The 26,759-nt window shown below is 38.5% G+C and overlaps 2 protein-coding genes across 4 annotated transcripts; one reads left to right on the top strand and one right to left on the bottom strand.

The window, feature by feature from the left end:
* The first annotated feature begins 6,450 nt into the window (after positions 1–6,450).
* LOC127627088 (tripartite motif-containing protein 65-like) lies at positions 6,451–18,206 on the top strand. Of its 3 annotated transcripts, XR_007968517.1 has the most exons (9): positions 6,452–6,494; positions 7,050–7,481; positions 10,053–10,487; positions 11,962–12,057; positions 12,149–12,379; positions 15,124–15,292; positions 15,448–15,537; positions 16,011–17,183; positions 17,264–18,206. XR_007968517.1 is itself a non-coding variant. In XM_052103330.1 (8 exons), exons 2-8 carry the CDS (start codon positions 7,062–7,064, stop codon positions 16,553–16,555), a joined length of 1,986 nt encoding a protein of 661 aa, XP_051959290.1. In that variant the 5' UTR covers positions 6,452–6,494; positions 7,050–7,061; the 3' UTR covers positions 16,556–18,206. The 3 variants fall into 3 exon arrangements, 2 of the variants coding, with proteins under 2 accessions (XP_051959291.1, XP_051959290.1); XM_052103330.1 differs by having other exon boundaries at positions 16,011–18,206; XM_052103331.1 differs by lacking the exon at positions 7,050–7,481 and having other exon boundaries at positions 6,451–6,494; positions 16,011–18,206.
* A 188-nt stretch (positions 18,207–18,394) lies between these two features.
* On the bottom strand, positions 18,395–26,230 carry LOC127627089 (WW domain-binding protein 2-like). Its single transcript, XM_052103332.1, has 8 exons — positions 26,087–26,230; positions 25,104–25,212; positions 23,182–23,317; positions 22,884–22,976; positions 22,635–22,784; positions 22,380–22,511; positions 22,190–22,266; positions 18,395–19,354 (listed from the first exon to the last, which is right to left on the bottom strand). Exons 1-8 carry the CDS (start codon positions 26,143–26,145, stop codon positions 19,307–19,309), a joined length of 804 nt encoding a protein of 267 aa, XP_051959292.1. The 5' UTR covers positions 26,146–26,230; the 3' UTR covers positions 18,395–19,306.
* Between the last annotated feature and the right edge of the window lie 529 nt (positions 26,231–26,759).

Raw genomic sequence — 26,759 nt, 5'->3', positions numbered from 1 at the left:
ATGCAATAAAATATGACAAATAATAGAGATATTTCTCCAGTGAACATGCACAGATATTGTGAGATTCATTATAGTTACTGACAGGTTCAAATTAAAGTCTAAGGCGGTACTTCAAGTAAATATTTAGTCAATATCACACGTTCTGTAGTACAATATTGCGCTGTATACAAAGCACGGGTACGAGTGTTATCTTGTTTTCAGAACTGCTGTATAAAATAAATACGTTCATATAAACAAACTGACATTTCTATGTTGAAAATAGTTTCAAAAGTATGGAGCTGGAACAATGACTAACTCTAACCCTTTGAAACTGAATTTAGTTCATTTGAATTCTGGACACTTGACATTTAAAAAATGTTGATGCATATTATATATATATATATATATATATATATATATATATATATATATATATATATATATATATATATATATATATGTATTTTTAAACAGCAGTTTTTTTTGTTTTACACTTTTAAGAGGTGGATTTTGCTTGTACATATACAGATTGTAAAATGACAGGGTCAAACTCTTCAAAAAGTTGAGTGATCCAGAATGCAGCAGCACATCTGGTCTTTAATGAACCAAAGATGTTCATTACACCACTCTTTGTCTCTCTCCACTGGCTGCCGGTTGATGCAGACCTGTGTCAAATTCAAGGCTCTGATGCTGGCATACAGAACAGTCACTGGATCTGCTCCAGCATGCCTAAAATCATTTCCGCAGAGCTACACGCCCACCAAAAGCTGCATTTGGCTTGAGCAGCGCATTGTTGTACCAACACAAAGAGGCACCAAGACACTTTCCCAGACTTTCAGCTTCATCATACATCCTGGTGGAATGACCTTCCCAACTCCGTCTGGGAAGCTGACTCACTCTCTATCTTCAAAAACGACTTCAAATGCATATTTTCCATGAGCACTTAACCAGTCAGTAAAGTGTTGCACTAAGTTTTGAATATGATTCTGATGCTAGTGAAACTTTGTAATGCAGCACTTTTTGTACCTCTGTCTCCTTAAGATGAACAGAAAGGGAATCATAGTTACAGTGTGGTACATACAGTGGAAGTTAATGGGGCCAGTCTGTAAACAATTACATACACACGGTTTCAAAAGTATAGCCACAAGACAAGTTATCACAATGCATGTTAACATAACTTTAGTGTGATAAAATTAGGGATTTAAAGGTGTTACACCGTTTACCAGAATACAGGGTTTACTGGCAATACGTCATCATGATAACAAAGTTGTAACATTAGATACAACCTTCCACAGATAAGGTTAGTAGGCGATTTCATCATACTAAAATCATGTTAACACACATCATGTTTATGTCTTGTGGCTGTACTTCTGAAACGGTGCATGTTTTAATATTTATTAACTGACCCCATTTACCTCCTGTAAAGGGATCAATGGAAAGGAGGAGGCGAGAACCGGCTTGACAATATAAATAGTTTTAATGATAAACTTAAAAGACAACATAAACACACACATGACGGACATGTCCATAAACGATCTCTCCCTCTCTCACACGATCCTCTGCAGTTGAACTTTATCCCTCTCGGAGGCTTAATTAGCCTAATACGGGACCGGGTGTGTAGGATCACGACCCGGCCACGCACTCAGCCCTGCCACACCTCCATTGTAAATGGCTGTAAGGGGGTTAGGATGGGCAAGGAGGAGGCGAGAACCGGCTTGTCAATATAAATGATAATTTAATGAAAACTTAAACCAAAAGTACAAACATAAACACACACACATGATGGACATATCCGTAATTCTCTCTCTCTCGAACCGTTGTCACCGGCCGCCTTTTTCCCTCACACGCCCCATCAAGCCGATTGGGTATCGGGTGTGCGACATTCTAGCCCGGCCCCGCCCCCCTCCGCTCCGCACTCCTCCCGGTGTTACCTCAGGCCGGGATGCCACCGGCATGACCTACACCAGGTTATCCCCGCCTTACTCGACCTGGGAGGAGACAGGAGGGGAAAACAACAACAAAAAATAGGCGAGGGAAAAGTCCAACACGGCGTGACAGAGAGAGAGAGGAGAGAGAGAGAAGAAACCCACTCACCGGTTCTCTGATGTACCGCGTGGTCCTCGAACACTCCACCACACAAACACAGTGCAAATCAAAGTCTGTTTACTTCATTTGAAAATAGAGTAAGATTGAATACCGCTCAGCTCGCCTCACCTGACTTGCCGTTAAGAAAATCCCATAATGCATTATTGAACTGATGCCGTCTCCATGCATCACTTGCAGCATGACCCGCGGCACAAAATACGCCATGGGAAAGAGGTCCTTATTGATTCCATAGTGTTCTGCCAGTCTTTGGATGTGGTGCGGCCAGTTTGTCTTCTCCCATCCCACATTTACTCTGTCCAGGTGTATGCAAACTGGAGACCAAATTAAATGATGACTTGAAGGGATAGTTCTCCCAAAAATTGGAATTCGCTCATCATTTACTCACCCTCAGTTTTTGTTTGCTACTTTGCAACTAAAATAGCTTTTTGTTTGTAGTACCTTGCCAAAGAAATCACTCCAATCTTTCGATGTTCTCGACTGGTGTAATTTAACAAGTGGCATTCTTGTTACCTCTATCTATTGGTATTAAGACAGGATAAATGTAATCCACAAGACTCCAGTGGTTTAATCAGTGTCTTTAGAAGCAATATGATAGGTGTGAATGAGCAAGTTCAATATTTAAGTCATGTTTATAATAAATCTTGACATCAGTAGTCTCCATGGCAATCGTGATTTCAAGCTCGATTATATTTCCCAGCACCATCTAGCGCTCTGCGAACTGTGTCTACTCATGATCATTCCTGTAGACTGCACTTGCAAGATGTACAGTGAAAAAGGAGTTACATTTTGGTCTGTTCTCACCCAAAACTGATTAAACCACATATGCATTACTTTTATGCTGCCTTTATGTGTTTTTTGGACCATCTAAGTTTTGGGCCCTGTTGACTTGTAAGGACCTACAGAGCTGAGATATTCTTATAAAAATGTTTGTTTGTGGTCAGCAGAAGAAAGTACGTCACACATTTGTGATGACATGAGGGTGAATAAGAGATAAGACTTTAAATTTTTGGGTCAACTATCCCTTTAACTTTTTGAAGTTTTCAATTGTTGATTTGACTTTGGGATGTGTGGCAGAGCTCGTTTCATGACCACTGGTGGGAAAAGCAACGGTAAAGAAAATGTTACAACAAAAGTAAACGTTAACTTAATGTTATGATAAAAGTTGATTCCAAATACTTTGTAGATATTTTCTAAAGAATAGTTTCAGTTGTTTCCAATAATTTCAGTTTTTATTTTTATTTTAGTTAATTAAAATTATTTTAGTTTTCGTTAACTATAACACTGGTCTAGGCATGTATACAAGTTGATTGGGTTTCAAAATACTCAAAGACCTCTTAGGTGAGATTGCATCATTAGAGATCATAAGGGTACTTTTTCAGATATAGACTATAGTCAAATTATTTAAAATATGTTTCTCAAATTATTTTGTGTTTATGCAAACTGTGTGCAACTCACTAAATAACTCAGGAAAGATATTAGACAGATTCATCCTATTGGCTCTGAAAGAACTCAAGAACAACTGGTATGATCTCATTTGGGAGTTTCCTGTAGAAAACTCCTGTTTGGAAAGTCCTTAGAAAGACATTAGCTATAAATATGAAGGGAGATAATACATTATTCTACAAACACTCAAAAATGATTTTCAAAGCAGAATGTTTTCTATAAAATACAACATTTATAAAAATACACCACAAAAAGCTTAAACTGTGTTAAATATCACATCTAGAATAGAAAACAAAAAATAACTCATACAAAAATGTAAATAAATCCAAATGTAAATACTTTAGTTATTGTTCTAGAAATGTTAGCATTGCTAAAATAAACCATCGTATGGTTTGAGTCATACAGGATTATCAGAAATACTCACACCAGCCAGTGAAGATACTCCTGCTCACCATCCAAGAGATACACACATAGCTTAATTACTGTCGCCCTCTTGAGGAGGAACATCATAATGCATTTAACTTCAATGAAAGAAATATGCCAGGTTTGATACAAGATAATTTACAGCAATGTTGATGACCACAAAAAATTATTTCGTCTTGTTCCTCGTTTATTAAACACATCTATTGACCTAATGCGTCTATTGGTTTTAAGACAGGATACATGTAATCCACAAGACTCCAGTGGTTTAATCCGTGTCTTTAGAAGCAATATGATAGGTGTGAGTGAGAAAGTTCAATATTTAAGTCATGTTTATAATAAATCTTGACATCAGTAGTCTCCATTGCAGTCATGATTTCAAGCTCGATTATATTTCCCAGCACCATCTAGCGCTCTGCGAACTCTACTAGTAAGTGTAATCAAACTTGAAATCATGATCATTCCTGTAGACTGCACTTGCAAGATGTTACATTTTGGTCTGTTCTCACCCAAAACTGATTAAACCACATATGCATTACTTTTATGCTGCCTTTATGTGTTTTTTGGACCATCTAAGTTTTGGGCCCTGTTGACTTGTAAGGACCTACAGAGATGAGATATTCTTATAAAAATCTTCATTTGTGTTCAGAGGAAGAAAGAACGTCACACATTTGTGATGACATGAGGGTGGATAAGAGATAAGACTTTACATTTTTGGGTCAACTATCCCTTTAACTTTTTGAGGTTTTAAATTGTTGATTTGACTTCGGGATGTGTGGCTCAGGAAAGATGTTAGACAGTTTAATCCTATTGGCTCTGAAAGAACTCAAGATCAGCTGGTATGATCTCATTCGGGAGTTTCCTGTAGAAAACTCCTGTTTGGAAAGTACTTAGAAAGACATTAGCTATAAATATGAAGGGAGATAATACATTATTCTACAAACACTCCAAAATGATTTTCAAAGCAGAATGTTTTCTATAAAATACAAAATGTATAAAAATACACCACAAAAAGCTTAAACTGTGTTAAATATCACATCTAGAATAGAAAACAAAAAATAACTCATACAAAAATGTAAATAAATCCAAATGTAAATACTTTAGTTATTGTTCTAGAAATGTTAGCTTTGCTAAAATAAACCATCATAAGTCATACAGGATTATCAGAAATACTCAAATTGTTGATTTGTTGTGTTGTGAAGAATAAATAATCAAATTAAAATCACACATCCGTGATGGCATGAGGATTATTCAATTATAATTGACTATTTTAATTATATTTTTGCAAGCTCCAGTCTCCATTCATTATTAAGTCATGCAGATTTAGCTGTTTTGGAAGGAAATTGGTACTTTATTTCACCAAAGTGGCATTCGACTAGGGCTGCAACTAACGATTATTTTGATAATCGATTAATCTAATGGTTATTAGAACAGTTATTTTACTATTCTGCGATTTATTGCAACGATTAATCATTAGCTCTTAACTGACTATTAACGATATAATGCCAGGTTGTTTGCTTTTTAGATGCTCTGACATGCAGTTTTTGCTTAAGTGTAATGCCAGATCCGGTGTTCTGACAATCTGTCCTACCTCAGAATATGCTACCAACACGACCTGCGCATGCGCAATACGTTTTCTAGCATATCTGAAGACACGCCCATAATTTTGAGCTACCTTGCCTTAAAAATCACAAGGTTGGAAGTAAAATCTTGCTGAATAATAATACAATTATATTTAGTATTTTATTGTAAAAAAATTTTTGGAAAGTTTAGAGTGCATCATGTGACACGTGTTTTCTTCCTCTCCTCAGTTAAGCGCGAGCAGCTGTTCTCCTCTCTTGCGTCATCATTAGAGTTTCATATGATCTCATGTTACATTAAATCAGATCAAACGACTATTTGACAACAATTTTTTTTATTGTCGATACGTAAGCTGCGTTATGCAGAACAGACCACAAAACGGCACCGCGATATACAGAAAAGGACAGCGAAACCACCCTATTTTTCTACAAAACTATACCGTTTTAATTAACCTACAGGATATACAATTCAAAGTTTATTACAAGGTACATATTACAATGAGAGATGCTTGGAAGAAAAGTAACATTATATGCAATATGTAAATGTAATGTTATGTAAATTTAGTACACTTTAGTTAAACGTTATGTACCTGCCCAATCCAAGAGTCTTCAAACCAGTCACCTTTCACATAGGCTACATTTATTCATAAACATATTAATAAACACCAGCACATCACAAACACATAATAAACGCTTTTTCGTCAATATAGTAAGACTCGCTATCTTCTGCACTCAACAGGAGTCAAGAAAAACGTCTTTTCTTTTCTTTACGCAATGTACCTCGGATCTAAATCGCGGCTGGATTGACCGCAGTAGATCACCGCTGATCGCAGCAGAATGTTGAACACACATACGCGCTGACGTCAACACACAAAACGAGCGATAGAACGTCACCTGTGTACGTCACCTCGTTTCTACGCTGGCGTCACGTGATGCGCGAGGAGTTTTCACCCGCGACGGGTTCTAGTAGGTTTATTTTCACATTTTTACACATTTCTGGATGAGCAAAATATAAATGTTATGTTTTTTAATGAGGGTGGAGTTTATCGTTTAATGAGTGTGCTGCGTTTCGTTGTAATTGACTGTTGTTGGTCAGGTGGAGTTTGTTTACTTACTGTTTCGATGTTCTCTTCAGATGAATCCATTTGAAAGTTGTGTATGAAATTGTCCTATCTTCTTTCTGTCCATCTTTCCTTCCTTCCTTTAATTTATACATCCATTTTGCCTTCCTTTCTGCTGCCCGTCCTTTCTTTCTCCCTTCATTTTTATTCACCCATTCATTTTACATTGTTTTCTTATGTCCATCTTTCCTCCATTACTTCCATCAAATTTTCTCTTCACTTCATTCATTTTCATATGGATCATCATCATCCATTTATCCAAAATTGTTGTTTTCTGGCTCTGCACTCCAAAACAACTCATATTAAATGAACATGTTGCCATCTATTTTCTGTCCATTAGTAATAGATTGATTTATCATGCAGGCTGGTTAATCAGTCAATATTTGTTTTGTATATTCAGGTGTGCCGCTTTATGATGGAGGATCACATGCAGTGCGCGATCTGCTTGGATCTGTTTAAAATCCCAGTGACGATACAGTGCGGCCACACTCTCTGCAAGGACTGCATCTCCAAGTTCTGGGATGGCAAAGAGAAAGATAGGCAAGACCTTATTTGTCCTGTTTGTAAAGAGAAGTTCCCCACAAGGCCTCAGCTCAATCGTAATGTTTCTCTGTCAGTTTTAATGGAAGCGGTGGCCTTAAACAGTCCAACGAAGAGAGATGTGTTCACAGGAGCTGTGGTCCACATGGAGCCAGAGTTCTGTGAGCGCCACCAGAAACCGCTGGTCATTTACTGCAGGAATGACCTCATGTGCGTTTGCTATGAGTGTTCTGTGAAGGAGTGTAAGGGACACGATCAGATTTTGGTGGAAGAAGGACGAAAGAATCGAGAGGTACAAAACAAACATCTGTTTTATCTCAGCTCAATGATACTAGCTCACTCCACTTGTGTTCGTCGTCCTAAACTATTGCGTAAGAGCAGTGCATATGTGTTAAGATCTACTGTTTGTCTTTTTTTTTGTTTTGCAGTACACATGTTAGCCAGCAGGTGGTGGCAAAAGATAATTTTAGTGTGTTATATGAGCCATTTAGATGACATGAAGTGAATCCGCGTTAGCCGTTTATATACAATAGCTCTTCTTGATCGCTTGTATTACCACTACACTACTAAAGCTAGGAAATAGCTTTAAACATCTTTAAACAAACAACTTCAGCATTACGGCTCATAGACACAACAGACTGATTAATTACTCAATGGGTGCTGTTTAAAATGGCAGAGGGCGTTGCAGTTTCTATAGTGATTCACTCTTGCGAACCAGCAAAATAGGGAGAAATATCTGCGCTTACACACTATTTTGCCACTGAGAAAGCTGATCTTCAGAAAACTGACAGCATCTCTGCTTGAGTGTGGCAACAGGTGATCGTTCATGCACCATCTCTCTCTCACACACACACACACACACACACACACACACACACACACACACACACACACACACACATCCATCATTGTTTATCCAATAACTTGTTAGAAACAGCACAAGCTGTGCACAAGCTGCCGTAGGTGATTATCTGCGGCCGAATCACAGCAGTGCTGATGTAAGGCCATATCGCACTCTTGCTCGTGTGATATTGCTTAAATAATTAGAGGTAGACAGATATATCGGTTTTACCGATTAATGTGTGCCGATAGTTAAATTTTGGAGCCGTCGGTTATCAGCAAAAACCTATGTCGATAGTTGCCTTCCCATCTTTCCTTCATTCTTTTCAGCCATGGTCCTTCCTTTTGTCCATCCATCTTCCTTCCTTCATTCATCCATCCTTTCCTCTGTCCATCTTTCCTTCCTTTCATCATTCATCCATCCATTTTGCCTTCCGTCCATCCATCCTTCCTTCCTTCACTCTCCCATCCTTTATGCCTTTTTTCTTTTCCATCCATCCATCCTTCCTTCTGCCCATCTTTTCTTCCTTCCATTAATTCATCCATCCATTTTGCCTTCCATCCATCCTTCCTCTCTTCCTTTCATTCATTAAACATCCATCCATTTTGCCTTCCTTCCATCCACCCACCCACCCATCCATCCTTTTTCTTTCTTTCTTTCATCCATTTTGCCTTCCATCCATCTTTACAACCTTTTATTCATTAATGTTGCCCTCTTTCTGTCCATCTTTCCTTCCTTTAATTAATATATCCATTTTGCCTTTTCTTCTGTCTATCTTTCCTTCCTTTCATTGATTCATCCATCTGTTTTGTCTTCCTTCTTTCCATCCTTCCTTCCTTCTGTCCATCTTTTCTTCCATCCATTCATTCATCCATCCATTTTGCCTTCAATCCATCCTTCCTCCCATTCATTCATTAATCATCCATCCATTTTGCCTTCCTTCCAGCTTTCATTCCATTCATCCATTTTGCCTTCCTTCCATCCATCCACCAACCCACCCACCCACCATCCATCCTTTTTTTTTCTTTCTTTCTTTTTCTTTCTTTCATCCATTTTGCATCCTTTTACTCATCAATTTTGCCCTCCTTCTGTCCATCTTTCCTCCCTCCCTTCCTTCCATCAATTTTTCTCTTCACTTCATTCATTTTCATATGGATCATCATCATCCATTCATTCATCCAAAATTGTTGTTTTCTGGCTCTGTCAAGTCAAGTGGTTTTTATTGTCGTTCAACCATATACAGTTAGTACAGTACACAGCGAAACGAGACAACGTACCTCCAGGACCATGGTGCTACATAAAACAACATAGGACAAACACAGAACCTCATGAGACTACACAATCTAAATAACATTTCTACTTAAAGTGCACATGCAAAAGTACGGGACAGTACAATAATTACTAATAGGCACAGTGAGAAACATTTGTAATAAGAGTAGTGCAAAAAGATGACACTTTCTAAAATGCTAAATGTAAACATAACATACAATGAAATGGTGTTCTATGGACATAGCAGTTATTGAGGTAGCAGCCAGGTATAAAGTGACAATGAATTAAAGTGCAATCTGGACATGTGCAAAAGTTGGGTGTGTGTGTGTGTGTGTGTGTGTGTGTGTGTGTGTGTCAGTCCAGTCTCTGAGTATTGAGGAGTCTGATGCTTGGGGGAAGAAGCTGTTATCTGCACTCCAAAACAACACATATTAAAATACGATTTTGCAATCTATTTTCTGTCCATTTGTGATAGGTTGATTATCATGCAGGTTGGTTAATCAGTCTATATTTTGCCGTTTTTTTTTTTTTCGATAACTGTTCCCAGCTAATTAATCAACAGAAGTGTTCATCCTTGTAATGCGTGTTACATCTCATTCAATTGTGTTTTATATATTAGCATTTTATCGCTCATCTGCCATTTAAAATCCAAATTGGTCAACCAAGACTGTTGTCATCTGCGGTCTGAAACATTTTTTTATCATCACATTGACTTTGGTTGATATTGTATCTACATATGTTTTGTATTTTTAGGTGTGCCGCTTTATGATGGAGGATCACATGCAGTGCGCGATCTGCTTGGATCCGTTTAAAATCCCAGTGACGATACAGTGTGGCCACACTCTCTGCAAGGACTGCATCTCCAAGTTCTGGGATGGCAAAGAGAAAGATAGGCAAGACCTTATTTGTCCTGTTTGTAAAGAGAAGTTCCCCACAAGGCCTCAGCTCAATCGTAATGTTTCTCTGTCAGTTTTAATGGAAGCGGTGGCCTTAAACAGTCCAACGAAGAGAGATGTGTTCACAGGAGCTGTGGTCCACATGGAGCCAGAGGAGTTCTGTGAGCGCCACCAGAAACCGCTGGTCATTTACTGCAGGAATGACCTCATGTGCGTTTGCTATGAGTGTTCTGTGAAGGAGTGTAAGGGACACGATCAGATTTTGGTGGAAGAAGAACGAAATAATCGAGAGGTACAAAACAAACATCTGTTTAATCTCAGGTCAAAGCTACAGAACAATATTACCACCATTTTTAATAGAATTTAGTGTTAGATTTTACATTTATGCTTTTGGTAATTTACAGTTTGTTCCAGATTTAAATTTTTTATCAACATGTGTGTTCCCTGGGAATCGAACGTATGACCTTTGATGTTGCTAGCACCATGCTCTACATTGTCCAGGTCACATATGACTCCAACATTTAAAAAAAAGAATCAAAAAATTTAATTTTGCATAAAGAAAATTAAGCTTATTTTTTTGGACCGTTAAGAATTTTAGCATTGTGACATCATTTTAATGACAATCAAAAACATTTTCCACCAGTTCTCATTACCGTAATGCATAATGAATTGATTCTGATTTATTTAGGTATATTTGAGTTATAATTGGAGATTGGTAGATATATCGGTTTTATGTCAATACAACTTAAATACTTCAATGCAACTTTAAAAATATACCACTTTCACAATAATTGTAATAAAATGTCTCAATGCAAATATTTTAATCGTCCTAAAAATAGGCCTTGATTTTGGGGCGCAATGTCACCAAGTTTCATGAGATTCATTCTGCTGCATAGTTTGTTACAAGTTTGTGTATTTACTGACAAAACTAGGAAAGGAATAGTTTTTTATTATATATATATATATATATATATATTATTTCATCATTTACTCTCACCCTCATGTCATCCCTGATGTGTATGACTTTCTTCTGCTGAACATGAATGAAGATTTTTAGAAGAATATTTCAGCTCTGTTGGTCCATACAATGCAAGTAAGTGGTGACCAGACCTATTGTAGCTCCAAAAAGCACACAAAGGCAGTATATAAGTAATCCATAAGACTCCAGTGGTGTAATCCATGTCTTCAGAAGCGATATGATAGGTGTAGGTGAGAAACAGATCCATATTTAAGCAATTTTTTGCTATTAATCTCCACTTTCTCTTTTACATTCTTCTGCTTTTGTTTTTGCGATTGAAATTCTTCATGCATATTCGCCACCTGCTGGGCAAGTGGAGAATTTATAATAAAAAAGAATATTTATCTCTTTCTCATCAACACCTATCATATCACTTCTGAAGAAATTGATTTAATCACTGGAGTTGTATGGATTACTTTTACGCTGACTTTTTGTGCTTTTTAAGCTTCGATGTTTTGGACCGCTCTTGACTTGCATTGTACGGACCTTCAGAGCCAAAATATTCTTCTAAAAATCTTCGTTTGTGTTCAGTAGAAGAAAGGAAGTCACACACATCTGGGATGGAATGAGGGTGAGTAAACGATGAGAGAATTTTAATTTTTGTGTGCACTACCCCTTTAAGAAAAATCTTTCTTTAAAGAGATTCTGAAGCAATCATACATTTCTTTTGTTCGTTGGAAAATGTTTATTTTTATTGGTTTTTACATTGTATAAAGTGCAACATGACTATTTTGAATTTTGTTTGCAGGCAGGACTGAGGATAAAGTGTATGGAAATCGCGAAACACCAGGAAGCCACAGAAAGAAGCCTGCTAGAGCTCAAAGAAAACCTGTCACAAGCCAAGGCAAGACATCTTTTATAATTAGGGAATAGTTCATAGTGAATAGTGAGAATGCTCAAACAATAATCAGTTTGTTTCATCTCTGCTCTCTCAGGTATCTCTCCAGCAGACGTCTCTCTGGGTGAATAGCAAGTTTTCTCAGGTGATGAAGGTGCTGGCAGAGAAACAGGAAGTGACGCAGCTCTTTCTGGAGCAGCAGCAGGAATTGACAGTGTTGCAGGCAGAAGAGAGGTTGGCAGTGCTCCAGGAGAGAACAGAGAAGCTTGCAGCCCTGCAGGAGGAGATCAGCAGCATGTGTTCACTCCCTCACTGTCAGCTCATCAAGGTGCGTAAGCAGTGCCACAAATGAGATGTGGGCATCTATGTGTATCAAGACCAGGCCAGAATAAAATAAAACGACAACAAGACAACATGAAATGAAAACGTTCCCCATATACTCTTTTTAATCAATTGTTTTAACAGAATTATTTAAGAATTTCCACTGATGTAACTGTAGTACTGAATGTTATATGGGTCAATGACGTGACACTTATACAATTTTACACATTTAATAAATTAATACATTCACAATAAATGCTGCCTAAGGAGGGTGAGAAGCATTATCAAAGAAACCTCTCACCCCAACCACGGTCTGTTTACTCCTCTCCCATCTGGCAGACGCTATAGGAGACTTCGCTGTTGCACTAGCAGACTGAGGAACAGTTTCTTTCCCTCAGCTGTCAGCTGTCAGCCTACTGAACTATAAACTCAGGCGCTGAACACTACATCCCACCCGAACTACATAATTGTATTTTTATGTTTTTCCGCACATTCCCTTGCACATAACTTCTACCTCCTGATGCCACGCATTGAGCTTGTCTCTGCTTCTCTTCATCATAACTTTGCACTCAATAACCCATATTGTATATACTTACATATTTATATATATATATATATATACATATTGCTATTTGCACTTCTGGTTAGATGCTAACTGCATTTCATTGGCTCTATACTTGTATTTTGCACAATGACAATAAAGTTGAATCTAATCTAAAATAATTGTAGTGAGTTCAAAGTAATTTTGACATTTTTTATGAGGCTTAAATTTAGGGATGGGACAATATATCACTCGATATTTTGAAATTTGCAACATTGCTTTCTGTCCATGTGATCATAAATGAAATGACCCATAAAACATCATAATCTCTCTTGAGTGCTTGAGATTAAAGCGGACAGTTTTCTCCGTGTAATGTGTGTCAATCAAAGATGAGATGACTCCACATTCGTTGAATAATGAAATATCCTTTCTGTTCTTTACAGTCAGATTCAAAAGTAAAAAGAAATTTTCATTTTAATCTCAAGAAAGATAGGATCTCGTTCTTTTCTTAATTTTGAAAATTTCCCCATCTTTCCTTCATTCTTTTCAGCCATTTGTCCTTTTGTCATCTTCCTTCCTCCATCCATCCTTCTTTTCCTCTGTCCAGCTTTCCTTCCTTCATTCTCCCATCCATTTTGCCTTTCTTCTTTTCCATCCAGCCTTCCTACCTTCTGTCCATCTTTTCTTCCTTCCATTAATTCATTCATCCATTTTGTCTTCCATCCATCCTTCCTCTCTTCCTTTCATTAATTCATCCATCCATTTTTCCTTCATTCATTCATCCATTTTGCCTTCCTTCCATCCTTCTTTCCACCCATCTTTTCTTTCTTTCCATCCATTTTGCATTCCTTCCATCTTTCATTCCATTCATCCATCCATCCATTTTGCCTTTATTCATTCTTTCATCATCCATTATGCCTTCCTTCCATCTTTCATTCCATCCATCCATTTTGCCTTCCTTCCGTCCACCCATCCATCCTTCTTTCCACCCATCTTTTCTTTCATTCCATTCATCCATTTTGCATTCCTTCCATCTTTCATTCCATTCATCCATCCATCCATTTTGCCTTTATTCATTCTTTCATCCATCCATTATGCCTTCCTTCCATCTTTCATTCCATCCATTTTGCCTTCCTTCCGTCCACCCATCCATCCTTTCTTTCCACCCATCTTTTCTTTCATTCCATTCATCCATTTTGCCTTCCTTCTTTCCACCCATCTTTTCTTTCTTTCCATCCATTATGCCTTCCTTCCATCTTTCATTCCATTCATCCATCCATTTTGCCTTTATTCATTCTTTTATCCATCCATTATGCCTTCCTTCCGTCTTTCGTTCCATTCATCCATCCATTTTGCCTTTTCATTCTTTCATCCATCCATTATGCCTTCCTTCCATCTTTCATTCCATCCATTTTGCCTTCCTTCCGTCCACCCACCCATCCTTCTTTTCTTTCTTTCCATTCATCCATTTTGCCTTCCTTCGATCCACCCACCGAGATTCTCGTTGCTGAACTGAAACACTGTGAGCCGCCCGTTTAACTCTTAAAGTGACAGTAACATTTTTAGTGTTTCTTATACAAATACAAAATGTAAAGTGTTATTACTTGTAAATTTTGCACGTTATTTCAAACAGTGATAGCTCATATAATTTTGTGCTATCAAAAATTAAGTGTTATTATATTGAATCGAGATTATAGTGAATCGTGAACCTCATATCTTATATCAAACTGAATCGTGAGATAACATGTGGTCCCATACCTACTTATTGTAGAAAATGCCATGTTGTGTAGCCGACAAAAAAAGTGCTAATTTTGTTCAGGTCATTTGGTATAACCATGAGAAAATTCTAATTCATGATTGATTGTTTAAAAAAAAAATCACCTTAAAAATAAATTTAAGATTAATGAATAAGCTGCATAAACTCCCATTTATTCAAGGTGCAAGGAAATTATTTTAATAGCTTTTACTTGATGGTTACACCACATGACATTTGGTGACAAGTCATTAAATAAATTCCTTGTAGAAAATGCATTACAGTAAATGTTTATTAAAAAATTGTAAATGTGTTTTAAACCATTATTACCACCTCGGACAACTTTATTTGTCAATGACTCATACAGTATATTCATAATTGTGTTGTCAATGGTTATAAATCTGGTGCCACAGATGTGAATAGACTTAACATTACACGTGTGTGTGTTTTTGTGCAGGACTCCCGGTTCATAGAGGTCCCTCAGTTCAGTGCAGTTGCTGTGGATGTAAACACAAGCGTTCTGGAGAAGCTGAACCCTGTCACTGATGTTCTGACTCGCATCTCTAAACTGGTGTGTGAAGATCTGGTGAGAGCTGCACAGGTTATCGGAGGACAGGACAAAGAGAGTGAGGACAAAGAAATCGCTTTTAGACTTTACAAGTGTTTTCTGTAGTTGTGATTGTATGTGATTTAAAGGGTCCATATGAAGAAAGTCATGAAGGTAGGGTGGAAAGTGGTCATGAATGGCTAAATATATATATTTTTTTCTTGTTTCTCATAGGCTCTCCTCAAGATAAAAGGCCCATTCTGGCTGTTGTTCCAAGCCCTGCAACACTGTCATGTCCAGTAAAGAGTGAGGGGCTATCTGCATGTAAGCTTTCATTTATTTATTATATGTATATATAATAATATACCAAGAAACTATGTGATTTCCAGGGAAAAAAAGAGTTATTGAAATTCCTGTAGCGAATGTACATTTTTCTATTTATGCTTGGCTCTAAAATATTTCATCAGTTAGAGTTACATTATTAAAAATGAATAACAAAATGCTGGGAAAGTCATGGAAATTTAAATTGTGAATACAACAGTGCTCAGTTCTATTTTAACATTTTCAGCTAGAAATTTCTTGTTGTGAGAGCAATTTCTATTAAATAACTTTGGGAAAAAAAAAAAAACATCATGGTAAAACAAATAAAAAGTCTTTGAAACATCATAGAAATTTATTGGAGAACCTTTAGAGCACTTTATGTATATATAAAAAAAATTGTTTTTATTAATTAATTGTTTACAATGTCAGTGATTTAATCTCAGGCTCATGCATTGCGATTCTTCCTTTACACCCAGACCATTGCAGTCTTACCTTTGACCCTTGCACCGCCAACGCTCACTTGCGCCTTTCCCAGAGCAACAGGAAGGCGGAGCATCTCACCTCTGGACCCTGCCCCGTCCAAGCCGACGAGTCCCGCTTTGACCACACTTGGCAGGTATTGTGTCTCCAAAGCTTCATGCACGGCCAGCATTACTGGGAGTTGGAGGTGTCCAAACCATGGGCATACGTCGGTGTGACGTATCCGAACATCCCGCGCAAAGAGAAAGGCAAGCGCTGCATGGTGGGCATGAATGAGCTGTCGTGGAGCCTGCAGCTCTATGAACGGCAGCTGAGCGCTTGGCATGACGGCTGCAAGGAGCCCATCACAGGTCAGCTGCAGTTGAACTCACAGCCAGTGCGCATCGGAATGCTCCTGGACTATGACGCCGGAACGTTAACCTACTACGGCGAGGGACAGGTTCGGCTGCACGCCTTTCACTATGCATTTTCACAAGCACTGTTACCGGCATGCTGGATTGGGGAAGGTGTCAGTATTACACTCTGCAATCCCAGAGACTGAGAATATTTAATTGTAATATTGTTGATCTTTTTCATGTAACTCCTAGTAGGTTGTTTTGTGGAAATAGATTAATTTCCCTGCAAGGATTCCTTTCCTTTCTGCTAGGATCCCTTTTCCTTGAGAAAATAGATGCTTTTTCTGCTAGGATCCATTTTCCTTGGGGAAGTAGATGGATTTCTTTGTTAAGATACCTTTCCTTGAGGAAGTAGATGGATTTCCCTACTAGGATCCTTTTTCTTGAGGAAATAGATGCATTTCCCTTCTAGTGTCCCTTTTCCTTGGGGAAGTGGATGGATTTCCCTTCTAGTGTCCCTTTTCCTTGAGGAAGTAGATGAATTTCCCTACTAGGATCCTTTTCCTTAGGGAAGTAGATGCATTTATTTATTAGGATCCCTTTCCTTGAGGAAGTAGATGTATTTCTCTACTAGGATCCTTTTCCTTGAGGAAGTAGATGGATTTCCCTACTAAGATCCCTTTCCTTGAGGAAGTAGATGCATTTCCCTACTAGTATCCTTTTCCTTGGGGAAGTAGATTCATTTATTTGTTAGGATCCCTTTCCTTGAGGAAGTAGATTAATTTCCCTACTAGTATCCTTTTCCTTGAGGAAGTAGATGGATTTCCCTACTAGGTCCCTTTTCCTTGAGGAAGTAGATGCATTTCCCTACTAGGATCCTTTTCCTTGGGGAAGTAGATGGATTTTCCTACTAGGGTCCCTTTTCCTTGGGGAAGTAGATGCATTTCTTTGTTGGGATTCCTAATGTTGGCAAACATGAGAAATGTGTCCTTGTTTCCTCACCATTTCTTCCTTTTTGTTTGTGAGCAATGGTGAGATATGATTGGCTCAGGATTCCCTGGAAGGTGCTGTAAAAGCTTTGGTTTGGTCATTGAATAATTGTGTATGGATGAATCTACTTGCGCAGTCTTTGGGGCAGTTCACACGGGACATCTGTGCATTGTTTTTTTCTATGTACATATACACTAGAATGGATGTCTTCAACCAATGCAAAATGTTTTTAGAATGCCATGTCAAGTTAAAAACAGTGCAATAATGTATTCTGTTAAGGGGCCGTTCCCACATGCAACAGTTTGCAGCGGCAAGCAACTAGAATCATTTATTTGTGTGGTGATTTGCATCTAAAATAAATCAAGTCCTGCTGTCTCTACGATTTACATTTGCCGTTTTTAACGTTCAGAATCAGGTCATGTTTTATCATCTATTTGCCTGCAGTCAAGCAAGACAAACAAGTATCATGTGGTCATGTACCTGTTTTCCTGTGGCTTCAGGTTCTGTTAACTGTGAATTGTACCTCCACTGTATGTTTTATTACTATTGTTTTTTGTTGCAGAGTTTAACTACGCAACTACTGTACATCATTGTGTGTATCATTTCTCATGGCATACTTTTCTGATACAGTATCGTATGTACTGTTTACTTTTTTATACAATTAAAAATTGTAATATACATTTACTACCAACAGGTCAAATTTGTGCTCCGTATTGGGAGATTGTTCGAGTATTCTTCAATATTAAAGAAACATAAGCCATTTGGGCTGCATAAGTAAAGGGAAAACTGGAAAAGGACATCCTTTGGGAATAATAAAGTCATTCCGAGAAGTCTTTTATATCTCCTGGCCCTAATTTTGACAGGTTGTCTCTTGTTGGATTGGATCCCTGATGTTCTGAGAGACTGTACTGATGAACTTGAACTAATCCTGACTCTGTTTCCTCATCAAGACTGTGAACATTGAAGACAAGACGTCCATTAAAAGACTCTTAATCAAACTCAAATGAGACAGTTCAAGTGTACATGTTTACTTTAATAAAATACACTCATTTGAATAATACAGTCGAGACCATGCGTAGTTAATCATACAATTAAATAAATTAAAGAAAATAAGAATCATAAGAAGGGTTATGTCAGGGTTAAAGTGCATCTTTAGTCTAACTGTTGCATGCTACAGAAAGACGCAGAGACAGAGTTCACACTGCTGCAGGGAACACAATCTCTAACAAGTTTTATCAGAATGTATGGTACAGTATAGTATGTAGTCTTTGTCAACGTGCTGCTGGGTTAAAACAGATTTGCAGCACATGGTAACAGGTTTAAATAAGCAATGCATTTGAAGGAATGCACAATAAAAGGGCGTTCACACACTGGCAATGTTTTAAGTGCTAAATCAACTTGTTACATATTTAATTTGTTAATATCATCCCTAAGTCAGCCACAGTTAGTCCCAGGATTTCGTTTGACTGTATGTTTGTAAACTTTCTACGTTGAGTGCAATGGGTCACATGTTTAAACCCCATGTACCCAACACACTTTGGAAATAAATGACTTTTAATTGCTTGGTTGCAGGATTGAAAGTGTGAAACCCCCTTAATAGTTAAAAGTTTTTTGGCCTTGCTCTCAACTCTTGGAATGTAACTTCTACATACAATATTTTTCAAATTCATAATCGCTGAATTGAAAAGCTCAATCGTTTACCGTCGGTTTTGCTTTATGGTTGGAAAGCGAACAGTCATCAAAATCCCTTTCATTTACAAGCTGTGAATTCATTAAACTTGTTTTTTTATCTCACTCTCTCTCTCTTTATATAGGACCGGTCATGTTAATGCAGAGCTCTCTGCCCCCTATTGGAGTCCAGTCTGTGCCAGTGGCCGTTCACTGCTGCAGGAGATGATGTGTGTGTGTGTGTGTGTGTGAGAGAGAGGGTGAAATGAGGAGAGGACATGTGCTAACAGAAGACATGTCTACTGGTTCTTCTTGTCTTCAGGTGGAGAGTAGGGAGGAGGTTTGTCCTGCAAAATAAACAATATTCACAAATAATTACTCAAAGTTAATTAGTATTTGTTGCTTTGGTGCAGATCTACACTCTTGAATATATTGGTTATATAAATGGACTTGCTTAACAGGCTGGACTTGTGTGATAGAGAGCCTGCAAGTCGGTCTCCATAACAGGATTTGAATGTGTCCATGAAGGACCTCTTTATTATTTTACCCAACATTTTTCAATATTTATTGGGGGTTTTTCCATCCTATTTATTGTATTTATTCGTGTTTGTCTCTCTCATTTTAACTCACTCATTTCTTTATTCAATGGAATTGTGTATAAGAATCATGAGGTGCAGGTTAATTTTATTTAAACAAAATGGTATGTTCCAATTAGTAAAGGCGGGAAAAATTATATATGAAAGCTAGCCGCCACTAGAGGGTGGGAAAAATGGTCAGATGTGTATGGAGCATGTTGAAACGAGGTCGTTTGATGGCATTACTTGAGCACAATGGACTCTGGCCTTCATTGTTTAGGGAGGGGACTAGGTGCTTCGTTTAGTACCCACAGTTCTAGTTTAGATTGTTTTTAAAATTACCTTGGTTATATTTTGCTTAAACACTGTTTTTATTTGCACCTCTTACAAAATTAAGCATCCCTTTGGAACGCCATGCCTTCTCTCTGGTGCGATTCTCCTCGTGACCTCCTTGGTCCCTAATCCCTATCACAAATGGTAAATGGTCTGCACTTATATAGCACTTTTTTAAACTTATTGTTATTCAAAGCGCTTTACACTGAGTCTCATTCACCCATTCACACACCAATGATGGCAGAGCTGCCATGCAAGGTGCTAGTCTGCCATTGGGAGCAACTTGGGGTTCAGTGTCTTGCCCAAGGACACTTCAGGATGTTGAGACGTGTGGAGCGAGAATCAAACCACCAACCTTGCGATTAGTGGACAACCCGCTCTACCACCTGAGCCACAGCCACCCCAACAACTTGGTTATACCGTAATTGGACTGCATTATGTTGACTTGGTGAACTGGATGAATTTGTTATCTATAGCCTCAACAGGTTGGGCTTGGTTAAATATGGACTTGACTATATAGACTTGGTTAACAGTTTGGATGTAGGTCCTAGTTATATATGAAGTTGGGGTTGAATTGGATATATACTGAACTGTATGGATACAGTCCAGTTAACAGGTTAGACTTGGCTATATTCAAGACATGGGATACTTCATATTCCACTGCCTGAACCTTGGATTTAGGATGGACCTAATCGAACCGGAACACTGAAATTACCAGCCAGTTTAACTGTGATGCACCTCACTGATCTCTGCATGCATCACCTTGGTCTAATGATGGACTGCACTCTTGAAATGGAATATATAGACTATCATTTAATTGCCAACAAAAGCCTTCGTTGGCCAACTAACAAAAGACAATCTGCATCTATGTGAACTTCTGCAGTTAATCCAGGATGGACTTCAAAAGCATTAGTCATTAATCTTACAGTTCTCACACTGGCCCTCAATACTTATTTAATTTACTAATTTTAAACCATGACTTACACTGCACATAAATAAGTGATACTGGCATTATATTCATGATATTATCCAGAGGGGAACTGGCCCCCACAGTGAGTCTGGTTTCTCCCATTAACCAACATCTTATGGAGTTTTGTGTTCCTTGCCACACTCTCCTTCAGCTTGCACACTGGGGTTATAAATACAATTTACAATCATATTTAATCAAACTACACAATGATGACTTTATAGATATTGGCGTTTCGTTTTCTGTTACTGTATGATTTTCTGTAAAGCTGCTTTGAAACGATGTGTGTTGTGAAAAGCGATATACAAATAAAAATTACTTGACTATATATGGACTTGCTTAACATGTTAGTGTTAGTTATGCTGTATATGGGCTTGGTAATGGCGACTTGGATAACAGGATAAATTTAGATATATATAGGCTTAAACAACAGGTTAGATTTAGGTCCTAGTTATATATGGAGTTGATTAACAGGTTGGATTTGGTTGCCTATGCACTTGATTGTTATAAAGCCTCACTAAAGTAGCATTCAATCTGATCACAATGTATAGTCAGGACATTAATAATGTGAAAAATGACAGCTTTGCAGATCCTTGTTATTCTAGCGGTCAGTGTGTCCAGATACTCAGGTGACATTTCACCCCACACTTCCTGTGGCACTTGCCTTATGGCACTTTTCCATTGCACGTTACGGTTCAACTCTACTCGCTTTACTTTTCTGAGCTTGCTTTTCACAGTGGAAAACCCCCAAAAAGCGAGTCGAGTTTTACCATGCAGTAGAAAAGCCCCAATAGATGTGGCTGTCTTGTTGGGCATGTTTCACACACCTTACGGTCTAGATGATCCCACAAAAGCTCAATGGGGTTAAGATCCATAACACTCTTTTCTAATTATCTGTTGTCCAATGTTTGCGTTTCTTTGCCCACTCGAACCTTTTATTTGTGTTTTTCTGTTTCAAAAGTGGATTTTTCTTTGCAATTCTCCCCATAAGTCCTCCTGAGTCTTCTCTTTACTGTTGTACATGAAACTGGTGTTGAGCGGGTAGAATTCAATGAAGCTGTCAGCGGAGGACATGTGAGGCGTCTATTTCTCAAACTAGAGACTCTGATGTACTTATCCTCTTGTTTAGTTGCACATCTGGTCTTCCACATCTCTTTCTGTCCATGTTAGAGACAGTTGTCCTTTATACTTTGTGATCAGTTGAATGCCAATTTGGTGAATTAAAATACCAGAATCTGTACATTATTCCAAACTTTAGCCCACAAGTGTATAGTTATAATTGTACTTTATCAGGTTGGCAAACTCACCTCCGGCAAGTAGACCCGTGTTGGAGCAAAAGTAGTCGCGCCAGAACTCGCAGCAGCTTCAGCTGCTTTTGCATCCGCTAGACAGAAAGTAAAAAAGAGAGAAGTTTTACAGTAATTAATTATTTCATGACTAATTAACAGGAAAAGTAAGCCTAGATAACCGCTCATCTGGTCCAGTTCTGGCTCATACCTGCAGGGTTTCTGGGCAGGTCTTGGTGAAGAGGAGCCTGGTGAAGAGGAGCCTGGTCCATTGGTGCTGTATATGGGGGAGGTGGCATGTAGGCAGCTGGTCCATCAAATCTGGGGCTGGAGTAAAATCCACCTTGACGATCCAAATAACAGCAGAAAGTTTAGTGTTTTATGTAAATGTCAATACTCCATTGCTCAGCACTATGTAGCTGTGTGTGTGTGTGTACTATTGACACTTTGAATTGTGTGTTGTTACCTGGCGGTGGAGGTCCAGGGTAGGCATATACAGGGGGCGCTGTTGCCGCTGAATACATGCCATTAGCAGGCGGAGGGGGTGGGTAAGTGTACGCTCCATTCGCCATGTACAGACAGCCGAAATTATCAGTCACCGGCTGCCCTCTGGATGCTGACATGAGAGTTCAGAGTGTTTGTTTAGTTACATCTGAGCCACTTATATTTAACAGCTTTTGTTACAGATGTAACAAACAAATGGGTGTAGACGTACCCTGTGCTGCCACCTGTAGCATGTACTGTCCAAACTCAATCGCTCCTCCAGCCATAAAGATCATCTTGAAGGATGCAGAACCTTCCCAGCCACCTAAAATGTGAATGGGACATATTCATTGATTTTTATTTCCGTTGGGAACGCCTGGGCTAGAGGGGATGAGTTTGATGTGCATTTAAGGTTAGAATAGGATTAGGGTCACAGTAAATAATAAAAATAAACAAACTTTCATACAAGTGTAGCTCTGAGTGCCTCATCAATCAATTACAAATTCAATGAAAAAATAAAAAGTTTTTACCCCCAGGTTCGGCGCTCACTGTGCCCTTGATGTAGTTGGCACCAAGTACAGGCTGTTTCACCTCACAGCCCTTCATAAGGTAAAAGGGCATCATAAAAGACTGAAGAGGGTCCTTCCCTTTCGTCAAGAAGATCACCTAAAGAGGAAATAGTTGACATGAGCAGAAGTGAACAAGAACCTAGTCTAATCTAACATTATATAATAAGTAAACCTAAACTTTATATAGTAAACCTATATTTTGTATTTCAGATACCATTAATTTAAAGGAATATCTCAGGATCGATATGATTGTGATGAGGAGGAGGGCGGTGCCGGGCCATAAGGACACACGGCCGGTTCTGAATCGAGCTAATCAGCCGGGAGGGGATAAACGACTAGCCGGAGGCACCAGTACGAGTGAGAGAGATGCACGCAGCCACGTTGTGTTTATGTTTGTTTTATGTTGAGTTTTATCATTAAACTTTACATTGACTGTTTAGCCGGTTCCTACCTCCTCCTTGCCCACCTTACCACGTTACATTGGTGCCAAAACCCAGGGAGGGATGCCTTGCCGCTGCCGTCCATCAAATGAGCAGCTGCGGCCTTCTGCCTGGGGATGGAGGGGTCGCTGCCGGCCGCCGAAGAAGGGGAGGAGCGAGCTGGCATTCGCTAGAGGGCGGAGGAGCAGTTGAGGACCAGGTGACGGCGCGTCCGAGAGCCAGCGAGCAAGTTTTCTCTCCTCACTCTTTCTGTCGCTCTGCCTCGCTCTTTCACTCTCCCCTCTCCCTCCCCTCTTCTCTTCCAGGGCTCCAAAAGGTGGGTAAGACCTGCCCCCTCTCAATGAAGGGAGTGGAGGGGAGTGCACATGCCAGGGGTTTCCATGGCCTGAGTCGGGCAATGGAGGAGTGTGACGAGGAGGAGGGCAGGCCCGGGCAGTGCGGACACACGGCTGGCCCTGAATCAGGCTAATCAGCCAGGAGGGGGATAAAGACGAGCCAGAGTGGACAGTTCGAGAGAGAGCGAGACGTACGCGACTGCGTTGCATGTGTGTCTGTTTTTGTTTGTTTTTTGTTGAGTTTTATCATTAAACTTTACATCGACTGTTTAGCCGGTTCCTGCCTCCTCCTTGCCCACCTTACCATGTTACAACGATAAATTAAGCTCAATCGACAGCACCTGTGGCATAATATTGATAACCACAATAATGAATTTAACTCGTCCCTCCTTTTCTTTAAAAAAGCACAAATCTGGGCAACAGTGAGGCACTGACAATGGAAGTAAATGGGGTCAATCCGTAAACGCTAAAATACTGTTTCAAAATTATAGCCACAAGACATAAACAATATGCATGTTAACATCATTTTATTCCATGAGACTGAGCCCTTGAATTAGCCACGCCCCCTCTTTCCAAAACCCCGCCCTCCAAAGATTCCAAATTGTATTTTTACTTGCGGTTGTCAAACAGTAGCAGCAAAATAGCGCCCTCAACTGACAACTGCTACGAACAACATGGCCTAAAAATGGCATTACACCTGGATATTTCGCTGCAACTACAATGATTGACAGGTCTAAAAGCGTCAGAGACATTTTTATTTGCTGTTTACAGAGTCTAGAGCTGTCACAGAGATGGGTGAGATCTCGCGACACTTATTTAAATAATATCTTTCAGGGAGCAGGACAAGTTTTCGCATGCTTGCAGCACCTTTAACTAGTGAAAATTGAATTATAGGTATCTATTCTGCACTTGATTAAAGGTCAAAAGGGCTTATATAATATTTTGGTAGGTTTGTTTAACCGTATCGTAAGATCAATCGTATTCAAGTTATGTTTAAAGATGTACTTTATCTTTAAAGAGCTCAGCAGACGTAAACTTGTCCATGAACCAAAACCAGAAGCGTTCTGGTCATTCACAACATTAATAAAATCACTCTTGTATTACGTACCCTGTAAGGTGTTAAGTAGACGCTTCCCTTCTTGCTTTTTCTGAAGGGTGCTGGCAAATGTTCTGTGTCATTAAATGCCAGCTCCACATTCTCATATGACATTAACACACTGTGGGAAAACACATTCAGTTTACACATTCAAACATGCTTTTAGTGTGTGTGTGTGTATATATATGTGTATATATATATATATATATATATATATATATATATATATATATACACACACACAGCATATATCAGTCTTTACCAGTTGTGTAATATTAGCCAGTGAGGTCATACTGTTGTGTAACGGTCTATTATGCTTTTCGGTTACTTTAAAAAGAAGGTTAAGAAGATTATTACTGACCTAAAGACACTTCACACCGGCACTATGCTCTTTCAAAACAGAACAACGGATCGTACTATTGGAAAGGCTTTGCTCATTAATATACATTACGTAGTATTGCGTTAGTCTCGTCAACGTGACTGATTGGGTTTGTCCGTTGGCGTGTGAAGGAACTGCTGCTAAATATTAATAAGGTCACGTGCCAGGACGTGAACATTTCCAACGAACTTGTGCGTGACAAATGTAATATTCATGAGCTCATCCTTCGCCATAGTAGACTTTTGGAAGCTGCGCAAGGGTTATGTTTTCAAAACACAACAGCCTGTATGATTTAACTTGAAAGACGTGTACAATTTCTAAACAAAAATGAATATAAATAAGTAAACGGAAGATAAACTGAATGCAGTGCAAATGAGCATAGTGGGTGTGATCTAACGCTTCATGCGATGTTACACACGACACACAGCGGAGCATAAATGACACCAGGATGAACTATTCATGTTACACTGAAGAGAAAAAATATCGCATTAAAATAGATTGAATCTAGAATGCGACATTCAATATGACATTTTTGAACAAATACATGAAATCAGGTGGTACGGAACCAGATTAATATAATAATTACTACTGTGAGCGGCTGGTTTCAAGTTATTACCTTTCACTGTTGTTGATGATAACTCCTCCTAATTCTGAATTATTCTTGTTGAGGGTCATGTTTGATATCTCTGTGTGTTATTGTGTAAGATTGACGCTCTTCTACGAACGCAATCCGATGGTCCGCCATGCACCGCCCCCTGTGACGTCACTCATGAAATCGCGACTTTCGCAATTTGGCGTTATAAATTCAAACAAGAATGCATATTTTAATGTTAATACTTTAATGTTTGTTGCAATATATATTCTTTTAAATAACTAAATATTCTATAATATCCGAAAACTCTAGAATCTGTGAGCCTGTGCTTTCTTTTAAAATGTTTGCGTAATGTGCTAATACTTCATATCTTATTTATATATTTTTTGTATGTTCATTATTTATTTTAGATCATTTTGTTTCATTTTTAAACAAGGTATTAAAAAATTAAATAATAAAAAAAGTACATTTAGGGATAAGAATACTACAGGCCCTGATCTTTGTTTATTTATTTTTATTTAGGCTTTTATATCAATTATTAATTTGTAGATTAATTATTGCAGAAATATTTATACATTTGTATGTTTTTACAGCATTGGTATACCAATTAAATATACCATCTGTTTTATTTTTAAAATAAAATAATAGTAATAATAATACATACACTGAGGTTAATAGTCGACTTTTATTTTATAAT

The sequence above is a fragment of the Xyrauchen texanus genome, chromosome 33, assembly GCF_025860055.1.
Source record: "Xyrauchen texanus isolate HMW12.3.18 chromosome 33, RBS_HiC_50CHRs, whole genome shotgun sequence".
NCBI classification, from domain to species: Eukaryota; Metazoa; Chordata; class Actinopteri; order Cypriniformes; family Catostomidae; genus Xyrauchen; species Xyrauchen texanus.
The sequence above is the reverse complement of the archived record's forward strand: the minus strand, read 5'-3'. Positions and strand labels throughout refer to the sequence as shown.

Coding starts and splice junctions, on each gene's coding strand:
- LOC127627088 (XM_052103330.1), top strand. CDS start 7,062: ATGATGGAGGATCACATGCAGTGCGCGATCTGCTTGGATCTGTTTAAA. Junction 10,488..11,961: donor AAGAACGAAATAATCGAGAG/GTACAAAACAAA, acceptor TTTTGTTTGCAG/GCAGGACTGAGGATAAAGTG. Junction 12,380..15,123: donor CTCACTGTCAGCTCATCAAG/GTGCGTAAGCAG, acceptor GTTTTTGTGCAG/GACTCCCGGTTCATAGAGGT.
- LOC127627089 (XM_052103332.1), bottom strand. CDS start 26,145: ATGACCCTCAACAAGAATAATTCAGAATTAGGAGGAGTTATCATCAAC. Junction 25,213..26,086: donor ATCATCAACAACAGTGAAAG/GTAATAACTTGA, acceptor GTTTTCCCACAG/TGTGTTAATGTCATATGAGA. Junction 22,785..22,883: donor GCTACAGGTGGCAGCACAGG/GTACGTCTACAC, acceptor CTCTCATGTCAG/CATCCAGAGGGCAGCCGGTG.